Raw genomic sequence first — 12,346 nt, forward strand, 5'->3', positions numbered from 1 at the left:
TGCTTCGGGTCGTTGTCATGTTGGAAGACCCAGCCACGACCCATCTTCAATGCTCTGGCTGAGGGAAGGAGGTTGTTGCTCAAAATCTCACAATAAATGGCCTCATTCATCCTCTCCTTAATACAGTGCAGACGTCCTGTCCCCTTCGCAGAAAAGCACCCCCAAAGCATGATGTTACCACCCCCATGCTTCACAGTAGGGATGGTGTTCTTGGGATGCAACTCATCCTTCTTTTTCCTCCAAACACGATGAGTGAAGTTTAGACCAAAAAGTTCTACTTTGGTCTCATCTGACCACATGACTTTCTCCCATGCCTCCTCTGGATCATCCAGATGGTCTTTGGCAAACTTCAGACGGGCCTGGACATGTGATGACTTGAGCAGGGGAACCTTCCGTGCAATGCATGATTTGAAACCATGACGGCGTAGTGTTCTACCGACAGTGACCTTTGAAACTGTGGTCCCAGCTCTCTTCATGTCATTGACCAGCTCCTCCCTATCGTTCTGGGCTGATTCCTCACCTTTCTCATCATCCGTGATACCCCACGAGGTGAGATCTTGCATGGCGCCCCAGTCCGAGGGAGACTGACAGTCGTCTTTAGCCTCTTCCATTTTCTAACAATTGCTCCAACAGTTGATCTATTTTCACCAAGCTGCTTGGCAATTGCCCTGTAGCCCTTTCCAGCCTTGTGGAGGTCCACAATTTTGTCTCTGGTGTCTTTTGACAGCTCTTTGGTCTTGCCCATGGTAGTAGTTGGCGTCTGACTGACTGTGGGGTGGACAGGTGTCTTTAAAGAGCTCAGACAGGTGCTACTAATTTAGATTAATGAGTGGAGTAGAGGTGGACTTTTTCAAGGCACAGTAACAGGTCTTTGAGAGCCACAATTCTTGCTGTTTCTCAGGTGTTCAAATACTTATGTTCAGCAGTGCAAGACAAATAAATTCTTTAAAAATCATACAATGTGATTTCCTGAAATGTGTTTTTTTATTCTGTCTCTCAGAGTGGGAATGCACCTACCATGTGAATGTCAGACCCCTCCATGATTTCTAAGTGGGAGAACTTGCAAAATCGCAGGGTGTTCAAATACTTCTGTTCCTCACTGTACAAGGCTTAGTTTGAAATTGTTTAATTCTTTCTGCACAGGGTCCTTATAATATCAGTGTGACCACTTTTAGATGAATAATGCAGGTCAATCAGAGTTATTAAAGCAGGACATAGAGTTTAGAGGTGGCTTGAATTATACATTATCCCCTATTGTCATGTTTAAAATGGCTCTTTATACTCTTTAATGGTGCCATCACCTTACCTTTATTGGACAGTTGTCTTGTTAAATGCCTTTCTACTTGCTTTCAGTAACTTTGTTTGGAAAAATGCTACACAAATTGCTGTTTTTTTATTATATAACTATCAACTGTGGCATGTATTCTGGCTCTTATAGAAAAGTGATGCCTGTCTTTTCTCACAGATTTACCATATGGTTGGGAGCAAGAAACAGATGAAAAAGGACAGATCATTTATGTTGAGTAAGTGAACCTCTGCTTAACTGAGAAAGCAAATGTGTTTATCTTGGCTGCATGTGATAAGTAGGATTTTATGGCTCTATTATAACATTCTGTTCCCTCTCTAATTTTCAGTCACATTAACAAGCGGACCACATATTTTGACCCACGCCAAGCATTTACAGTAGAAGATGTGATGGTGAAGCCAAAACGGTATGACGGAAACACTGCCGCTCTAGAGATCCTGCAAGGTCGTGACCTCTCTGACAGAGTTGTGGTCATTACTGGGGGCAACTCAGGCATTGGTGAGGTCCATAAAATCTTTGTTTGTTTTCTGAATTCAGTAATGTTTAGTTATATCTATGTTAGAAATAATCAGTACGCAATAAAATGTGTTTACATTATGTGACCACTAGGTGGTGATGTGGTCTTACATTGTAGTAGAAGGGCGCCTGACAAGAATGCCTCTGCTCCCCACATACAGTATCTCCATCCTTCCACCGCCAGACATTCATCAACATTAGTCTCCAAAATGATACATTTAGACTCAACAAATCACTCCTTAATACCGAACATGATTCTTGTGAAGTTCATTAACTGGGCTGAATTGGATGTCATTGTTAACGGTAATGAATGGTGTCCATTTGTACCCAGCAAATGCATGGCTCACTATATAATGGTTTGGAAACAAATGTATTTCCTCTTTCCTTTAGTTTAAATTAGCACAAGTAGTGGCCATTTGTTCAGACTTGCTGCTTTGTCTGGGTAGACAGACGGCATGAGAGAAATCAAATCAACATAAAATCGTTAATTGTCTTCATATTCATATCTTTTGTCCCATGGAAAGTCACAGCAGCTTAATTGCTGTGTGTGTATATTATGAGAAGCTGCAGTACATAATTTAGATTTACAGCAATCTGGAGACCTTCACTGGAGAAAAACGCTTTTCAACTTAAATGTCTTCCTAACCTTGATGATCCGATATCTTCATCTCTACAAATAATCAAAGCATAAAAGTCAATACAATTTGAAGGAGGCAAAAGTGCAAAATGTAAAGTTAAATTATTTCTCACAGTTTTTCCAAATGCTTCCATGGAGTTTATGTTTCAACAAATATGCCTTTCTTCGAAGCAGTGTGACTAGTTTATTAGATTTAATAACAAAAACTAGATACTGAAAAAAATAATGTGGCCAGTCTTTTATCAGTGAACCGCAGGTTTTCAAGTCACAAATTAACTGGACTCTGCCGACTGTATTTTCTTTCAGAAAGTTAATTTGTACAATAGTAAATGAGACAACTAAATTAAATAACAATAACCGTGCAATCATGGAGAATTCAGCAATAGTGGTTTGTCAAAAACATGGAAACAATCTACCCTTGTCCACTTGTGGCAGAATAAAAATCAATTTAGTTGCTCAAGTGGCTAATAAATATGGGCTAACACCCAGGATACAAATAATGAAATGGCTAAAGCTTAGGGTTGAAACAGACAGTAATACACTAGGAAAATAACTTAATGCATAGCGTATCTGAGATGCAAAAATATAACTAGATTGTCAAGGTGTCGCTTTGTGGTTGCAGATGGAGAGCTTAAGTGAAAATGGAAGGTGACAAAAGTGCATGAACTCTACAGTCCAGTGGGAATTTTTTATTATGAAACTCAGTGGTGGAACGTAACAAAGAATATTTAATCAAGTACTGTACTTAAGTACAGTTTGGAGGTATCTGTACTTGAGCATTTTCATTTTCTGCTACTTCATATTTTGACCTCTCTACATTTTAGAGGCAAATATTGTACTTTTTTACTCCACTACATTTATTTAATAACTTTATTTACTAGTTACTTTTCAGAATCAGATTAATTATACAAAATACAATATAATCTGACTTTATCTATCCCTGATGGGAAATTTACAAAATACTCAGCAGTACTTCAAATTATAAGCATGTAAGGTAGTGAAAATAAGCTCCACCTTTACCAGCTGCATAACTAAATGTGATGGACACAATAATGTGTCAATAATTAATCCAATAATATGATATACATTAATGTAAAATGTGCTATTCTACATAATGAGTACTTTTACTTTTGGTACTTTAAGCATATTTTAATGCTAGTATTTTTGTACTTAAGCAACATTTTAAATGCAGAACTGTTACTTGTAACACACTATTTTTATACTTTGTTGTTGCTGTGTTTACTTAAACCTACAGTATGTAACTTTTTCCAAATGTTTTTGTTGTAAAAATCAGCTCCAAAACTCGTCTTAATGTGTAGAGGTGCTGTCGAAGCCTCCTGTGACCCAGACTCATTGAACAGCACTGGCAGCAGTGCAGAGATGTTAGCTTCTGAAAGGTTTTGAGTGAGACTGACCTCTCTAACCACTCAGAGATTTTCAGTTACTTCTGTTTGATCAGTAAGTTTTGTTGCAATCTCATTTATTTAACTTCATAGTGACAAATATCTGAGGAGCTGGGCAGAGTGTGGCGGAGCGAAGCACACTGTAGTAGAGCATAGAGTCGCAGGGAGAGGGAGCGCTGGGTGGAGCAGGGTGGGTTGATTTGGAGTTTCATGCTAGAGCTACCTACCTTCAGTCACCACCAGCACCATCACCACACCACCACTGGTGAAACTGGTGCCATCTACAGCCGTTTCTTTTGGCTTACATCTGTGTAAACACCATCATTAGCTTATGATGGGACTCTCTCTGAGATGCTCTGAAAGATTGCTCGAATACGTGTGGGTTCTGAAATGTAACAAATTTGCTTGGCCTTTTGATTCAAGGTGGTGAGAATAATTATATAAGGAGAATGGAAAAAATTGCAAATCGTTTTTACCACAAGAGGGCACAGCAGGTCCATGATGCTGTTCTTGCTGAGGTTTAAAATGTTATATTATTTAAACTTTTTTGCTTAGTTGAACTATAATGAAAAAGATAATCTACATTTAGCATTTGTTGTGATATATGTAGTAAATGAAAATTAGTTAATCAGAAAAAAGCTTTATTTTCCCAAATAATACATCAAATGCCTCAACACAGACATTTTATAGAGTGTGAATGCTTAATAAACCCTTATTAACATAACCTTTGTTTTCCTCTACCACATATTAAATATGCAGCAGCCATAGTTAACAGTATTCTAATAGTAATTGCTGCTACTTGTGTGCTCCTCTGACATTCCTCTAGTGAAATGTGGTTATGCCAATTGGTTGGACCCACTTAGCATTTTAATGGCTTCAGGAGTGTTTTAATCCAAGTGTCATGGCTATTTCCATTTTCCTTAGTGCTTATTTCTACCACAGCAAATGTGACATTTTTATTAGTAATGGTGGGATATTATTTAATTAGCAAATTTACATTTCATCTCTTTAATTTAGTTCTTAATGCACATGAACATGAAAAGCACATATATGACTTTATTTATGCATGAAATGTCATAGCCTTTGGTTCTGTGACCATCCTTAAAGTTCCATCGCAGTGGGGGTGGGAGGCGGGACAGTAATGCAGTTTGTCTTGTGATTGCTCTCCTCAGATCACAACATTAGTCTTCTTCTTTCTGCTTTCGTTTGCAAATTAAAAACCAGTACCCACCTGAATGGTGTTTTTAATTGTGGTAATGGAAATGAATGATCGCAGTTTGTTTTCCCACTGTTTCTCCTTCTTTTACTCTCTCCCCCTTCTTTTTAAAGGTTTTATTACTCCTGCAGACCTGTGGTTGTACACCTGTACCTCCACATTGATTTCTAAGTGGCTTTGACCCAGGACTGAGCCTCCTATCCATCCCCATTACACACTCCTGCTCTGGTTCTAATTCCCCTCCTATAAACTAACTCTCAGGTTATTTACTGGCCAGGGGTCCATGGAACTGGTGTCCTTAAAGGGCCATTGTCATGATACCTCTGGTCCCTACTAGGTTCAGACACAAAATGCTTTCTTTCTCAATATAAAATCAGTGCAGAACATGGTTTTAAAAAATTGAACTTATATTTAACGTATATATGCCTCCCTACCCGGGTGAGCAGCATCAGTCTCCTAGGCTCTTACACCAGGTATTATGTTGTCAGCCCATCGTATGTTTAACAGTGGTCAGAAAAAACACTGAAATGAACATTCAGACAGGCATATCCAGCTGTTTTCCATGTGGTGTTTTCATCCCAGTCTGATGTATAAAACATGTTTAGGCATAATTTTATTTTTGATAAATGGCACTCAAAAAATATTCTTGTGTTGTGTACTTTAGTAGTGTCATTAAGGAAATAATAGCCCCAGCCAACTTTTTAAAGTTTTTATATTTTCAAACCTTAATGTTGTTTTTATGATGATGTGCTTACAACCGTAGCTGAATCTCTTTGGCCCTTCAGTACAGTGGTTTGTTGTACAGCAGTACCTACAGTTGTAAAGCCCTACTCAGTCTAAATGCATGTACTAAATTCCACATGGTATTGTTGTTTAGGCGCAGGGTCAGCACTGGAAGCAGGAACAACTCAGGCGGTCCAGACGGGGAATAGCGAGGCTTTGCACAGCACAGCTTCATAATGTTTTCATATCTCTATGCATTGTCTCTGCGGTGTTTTAGGACTTTGAATGTTATTCTTATTCATGAAAGACTAACATTGTCCTATGTTTGTGTTGATCCAAGTGTTGTGTCGGGAGGATTAAGTGTCAGACCCGTGCTCTCCTCTCTCTGGATGGAGAGATCCCTAAGCATACTCAGTGAGTCGCAGAGCTGGGGGAGCCTCTGTGTGCAGATTAAACCCATAGCCTAGCTTTGTGGCTGATCATTAGATTTAGGCAGATTTGTTAAGCATAACTGCCATTAAATTGGCTGCAAAGCTCTGGTATTTACTGCACTGCTGTTTATGAATAAGGACCCCCTGAAAGACCCGTGCAGTGATGCGTTAAACCAGAGTCTCAGTAAGGAGGGGAATGCATTATTCATTGTGGGAGGAATTAGATGGATAAAAAGATGTTCCTGGTGAGGGTGGCATGTGGTGCCAGTGTCTCGGTGTGTGTGTGTGTGTGTCTCTGAGTGGCTGCTTGTTGTTTAAATGACATCCAGAGTGCATCTGTGTTTGTATTCAGAGGCCTGGTAGTATCTTGTGTGCGTGTGTGCTGGGGGACTGGCCAGCTCGTGTCCAGCTCTCTCTCCTCTGTGTCAGCTTGTGAACTGAGCCACCGAGGAAATCGAAGGAGAGTTTTTTTTCCTTTTCTTCAACAAGCATTTCATGTCTTTTCTGATGAATGTGTTTATTGGCTACGTAATGAGAACCAGTTATGGTTGGTTAGTCAAATTATTCAACTTTATTAACCTTGGTTGAAATTTGCTATGCAGCCCCAAACTGGTGTAACATGCAAAGGGTGTTATGCTGAGGGCCAGAAAGGTTCAATAATGATTACAGCTCTAATATAATAGAGCTGAAGTGGTTAGAGAGAGGATGGAATACATATATGTGCTTAAAGGCTGTAGGTAAAATAAAATGAAAGGGTACTACTGTGTTATTGTGTGTAGTCAAGTAGGTTATAGACCTTTTGAGTTTACAGTCTGCGGATGATGAGGGGATGAAAGTTACATGGTGGTGGTGGTAGTGGGTGGGGGTGATTGTGATGGTAGTGATGAAAATAGCCCCAATGCTCAGGAGATATGTGTGCATGAGCAGGCTTCTGCGGTCTGTGTTTATCCTGCATGTGTGGGATTTGGTGAGTTTATCAAGTTTACCGGCCTGTGTGTGTGTGTCTGAGGTGGTCAGGTAAAGCTGGCTGAGGGAGGATCAGGGTGACCTGTGTCATGTGAGGCCATGATGAGAGATTGTGTAGGGAGTTGGAGGTTGACACAGAGGGTCAGAGGAGGAGGGGGTGGGTACTAGACAGGGCTGCATAGACGGTGAGACAGCAGTGTGTGTGTGTGTGTGTTGCGTGGGGTGGGGGGGTAGGAAGGAGGCAAAAGGGGACAGGGAGGGGTAATAGAACCACTCCAGTGCTCTCGCCTGTAACAGCTCAACCTTGGGCCGTAATTACTAACCATACATTTCACTTTTGGGGTGACATCTCCCTCCTCTTGGACTAATGGAGGGGAATTAGAGGGGATCTTAAAAGTCAAAAAGTGTGTGTGTGTGTGTGTGTGTGGGGGGGGGTTGTGCAATTTGGGACAATAAATAAAACTGAGTTTTCAAACAAACAGAAACAACTGCTTCCTCGTTTCAGCTTCTCCAGTGTGAGAATGTCATTGTAAACTAAGTATGTTGAGGCTTTGAACTGTTGCACAGAACAACAATTTGAAGACTTTACCTTTGATGCAAGAAAATTATAACAGGCTTTCCCCCACATTTTCTGACAGTTTATTGATCCGATGTTAATTAATTAAGAAATTAACTTGTCAATCAATAATAAATTAACCAATAATAAAAATAATCTTAGTTGCAGCATTTTCTGACACTTGTGAATCAGTCATCACTTTACCTCATTACTAACTGGGGGATCTTGGGGTAAAAAGATCAAATTTACTGTGTGACAGAGCAGTGGCAGCGGTGGACCAGGTGGAGGGGGTCTGCCGCGTGCTTGTGAGCCACATCACTTCTAATAACTGTACTAATTTATAAACACTTCACCAACTCAAAGGCCCAAGAACTTTTATGAATAAATCAAATTCACTGCACCAAATTAAACTAGCCAGTTTAATTTATTATTTTTATGCTGTGCATTAGAGTTAAAATGCCATCTAATTCATTGAGGTGGAGTGATATGTAGCCTGTTCATGATCTGTGTTGCTCTTTTGAGTACAAAATTTAAAGGGGATTGTGGGAACTCCGCATGTTTACCCACAGGTCTTGTAATGATCTGATCTGATTTCTGTTTGCCCAATTGTACTGCAGAGCTTATTTTAGTTAAATGCCTCTTTGGATGCAGATCAAGGGAGAGAAGGAGCAGGCAGTTCCGTTTGCCAAATAAACAGGTTTACTGATGAGGCTGGTAATGATCTCATTACATTGAGCCAGTACACCTGTGTACGAGGGGGATCCAGAGAGGGGCGGCAGGCCAGGGAGGACAAACAAAGCGTGAAATCACTAAATCACACCCATTATTGGGGGATATCAGTAGGGCCAGGATCCTAATGTACCATGAAGAGCATTCACTGCTTAATGGACATTTTACACAATTTTTATACATTACAGTAACGTAAATTCTCAGTACCAGCTGAGATGTTTACTGTATTTTTGTTAGATTGCAAAGCTTCAGATTGAATAGGCACTCAGTGAAAGAATCTCCTTTTACTTGGCTGAACTTTGATGTCTTCATCTCACACCTTTTTAAAAATGTCCTGATCACGGACACACTTTTCTTCTTATCCGTGTTTACCATGTTCTTGTCCGATTAAAGAACCTGGAAGCTCATAACAGTGTACCATTACAGTCATGCCTCCTGAGTGTTGTAAAACAGCTCCTGGCGCCTGTCGATCCACCAGACCAAAAGAAACCTCCCTCTGACCTCTCGTCATGTTCCACCATCAGCGTACAATGCTAAAACACACTCTCTTTGTTGTACACCTGACTGGGAACTAATTTCGGTGCAGCCCTCTCCACTGGCAACATGGGTTGAGAGGCCGGGGAGTCTCTTTTACAGCAACGCCGCTCTCGTTATTTCACAATTAATGTCAAGCCCTTGTTATTTGTCATTGGAAATACATGGCTACGGTGCTGCAGCTGTTGTTGCTGCCATATTCTAATTTGTTCTCCATTATGGAAAACATTGGTGCCGATTAATTTCACTTTCATGGTTTGTACACACAACAAGTGAGTGTGAGGTGTTGTTGTTTACCAGCAGCCAGTACTCTTGTCCAATTTATAAAGGCTGGAAAAAAAAGTTTAAATTATGGCATCCTTTATTTATCATTTTCAAATTTATGTGGGTGCTCTGTTGTACTCATTTTGAATATGCCGTACCCTTAAAACCAGACACATCTTTAACATTTTAAAGGGGCATTATTATTATTTTTTATAATTAGTATTTACATTAAATTGATGTGAAAATTCAACATTGTACATGACGCTGAGATGATTTGATGACGTTTGCTACCTAAAGCCTGCTGCTCATAATCTCAAAGCGCATATTTACTCCAGGAGTCACACTGCTCGTTTTTTCTGTCATTTTGTTTTTATTTTCATTTCCATTTCCTGTGAGTGAAATGATCTCCGCTCACAGCCACAGTCCCCTCCATTACACCTAATAAGGTGTCAAATAATTTAATTCCATGGTTCACTTGTCAGAAAGAGCTTCCAATCCTACTCCAATTTTGAGTTTTAATAGATATTAGTCTTTAACGCTCTTCTCACAATTAGGCCTCCCAGTTTTGCTCTTAATGAAAATCAGATTAAGACATATAATCTAATTACAGTTCATATTAATCCACCCCCTGATACACTGCCTCCTACTCTGCCTTTCAGACCCTCTTTGCCACAGTCACTTACTGTGCCCGTCAGTTTGTCAGCCAGGGTGCACAGACTGTAAATGGGCCTATCTGAGTGGAGCTTGTATTTAGAAGTGGGATTGAAAACTGTGATGCTCCTCTGTGCTATTGAATATTGTGGAGGATAGTAAATGTCAAAAGAAATAAATATACGGTGAAGGAGAAAAGTTAATCGCATAAATTAATTCAACCTACGGGTTGAAATGACCCATTTAGACTTATAATTTAGAAATGAACTTCTCTGTCTATCTTCACTTTTTGTCAGTTTCATCATGACTGTGATTTGGACGGAGCCATGAAGTCTTGGACTGATAAATTCTGTGCGTATCTGCGGACCTCGGTTCATGGGAGAAATGTCCTTATCAGAGGCGCTTTGATGTTCTGAAATATCAGACTAAGGTTCAGCCCGAATGTCATGTCGTCCAGTTGTTCATTCGAGTTTGTCTGTTAAGAGCCATGTTTTCATAATTACTGCCATCACTGTATAATTAACAATATAATTAACAACCAACCTCCCAGTATGAGCAGCGATACCTTCTGGAAAGCCGGCGGTCAGATCCCAAACTTTCATCACTTCAGAGAGAAATGATAACTCCATCTACTAGACCGCTGAGTTACTCAGTGAGAGAAATTATATGGAAAATTGATAATTAGGTTCAACTCCTGAAAATCAAAGTTATCTTCAGAAGAAACTAATTTTTCCCTGCTTTTATTATTTTTTCTTCATGTCTTTGTCTGTCTGTCTCTCTGTTTCCCTCCTCATGCTTCAGGCTTTGAGACGGCCAGGTCTTTTGCTCTTCACGGTGCCCATGTGGTCCTGGCATGTCGAAACCTGTCCCGGGCCAGCAAGGCTGTTAACCTTATACACCAGGAGTGGGTAAGTGAGAGCTGGACCTTCAACAAACCCCTAGATTGAAAGGCTGAAAGGATACAGTAAGTCTGAAAGTCTGTATTTGTCATCTTGGCAACAAATACCATAACGAATTTGCAATGATCTGATTCTTCTAACAGGCATTGTCTATGTAGCCAAAACATTATATACAGAAACTGATTTGTCTGCGTCATAGACGTTAGTTGTTGAAAAATTGTATTAAATAAATGATCCACTCTGGTGCAGTGGGTGGTACATTTCTTCACTGCAGTGAACGCTGTAGTTTATTTTGCACCCACCCCATACTGAAAACCATTCTGCTGCCATTAATAGTCACTAGGATACCAAATGTGTATTAATCCGTGTTCAAAGAGAGTGCCCAACAAATGCACTATTTGGCTCTATTTACTCCAAAAAACTACAGTTCCCATCTGTCAATGAAAATTATTTTAAGTAAATTAAAGTATATATCTTTTTTCTTTATCCCCTTTAAAGATAACTGGGGCCTGCTGCCAGATTGGCCATAGACAGTATAGGAAGGTTGGACAGTATTGATAGATGGACTAATGTTCTGCTGGTTTTGGTCTTTGGTCATGGGGTTTTATGGCCATTAAACTTAAAGGTCTCTATTTTTCTGCCAGTGCAAAGAAAGCGTAACTTTTTTTATTGCAAATGCAGGCACATGGCAATCTTCCTAACAATCTAGTCCATAAAGCCAAAGAACAGGTACTTGGACGGCCACACCAAATTAAATTAAACCCTTAAATCCGCAACTCATCTGCCAGAATTCACTGTAAAAATGTATTGTGAAATTATCAAAATTATGAAATATGTGTGATAATTCTGAAAGATTATTTTAAAACATGATATTTAAACTCTAGTTGAACAGGTCTGGCATGAGTCAGGATGCATCAGCTGTCCTTAAAGGATGCATCTGTGGGTAGATTGCACTATATATAATTGCTGTGCCCTATTTCAGGATAATAGGGCCAGAATCTTGTCAGCAATATTCTTTAACTTATTATATGAAATGTTATGTGCTATGCAATTTATTCATTTGATATTTGACAGTCCTGTGATAGGCAAGAGTACATTGTATATATACACAAGATCTATTTCATGTCTGTCTGTCCTGGAGGAAGGATACTTCCTTCTCCTGAGGTTTTTTTACCTATTATGTTTTTATTCATTTAGACCCTTGTTTATATCCCCTGTTTACAGTGGGTACGGAAAGTATTCAGACCCCCTTAAATTTTTCACTCTTTGTTATATTGCAGCCATATGCTAAAATCATTTAAGTTCATTTTTTCCTCATTAATGTACACACAGCACCCCATATTGACAGAAAAACACAGAATTTTTGACATTTTTGCAGATTTATTAAAAAAGAAAAACTGAAATATCACATGGTCATAAGTATTCAGACCCTTTGCTCAGTATTTAGTAGAAGCACCCTTTTGAGCTAATACAGCCATGAGTCTTTTTGGGAATGATGCAACAAGTTCACACCTG

The 12,346-nt window shown here is 39.6% G+C and overlaps 1 protein-coding gene across 6 annotated transcripts in view; it reads left to right on the top strand.

Moving 5' to 3' along the window:
- The window catches only part of wwox (WW domain containing oxidoreductase), a 127,508-nt gene that overhangs the window by 1,633 nt on the left and 113,529 nt on the right, over nt 1-12,346 (top strand). For all 6 annotated transcript variants that reach the window (XM_020612876.1, XM_020612899.1, XM_020612908.1 and 3 more), the window contains exons 3-5: nt 1,466-1,523; nt 1,635-1,804; nt 10,734-10,840. In XM_020612876.1, coding sequence (XP_020468532.1) covers nt 1,466-1,523; nt 1,635-1,804; nt 10,734-10,840 — 335 coding nt within the window. The remainder of the gene's footprint in view (nt 1-1,465; nt 1,524-1,634; nt 1,805-10,733; nt 10,841-12,346) is intronic.

Source organism: Monopterus albus, unplaced genomic scaffold (genome assembly GCF_001952655.1).
Source record: "Monopterus albus unplaced genomic scaffold, M_albus_1.0 scaffold5.1, whole genome shotgun sequence".
Classification (NCBI taxonomy): Eukaryota; Metazoa; Chordata; class Actinopteri; order Synbranchiformes; family Synbranchidae; genus Monopterus; species Monopterus albus.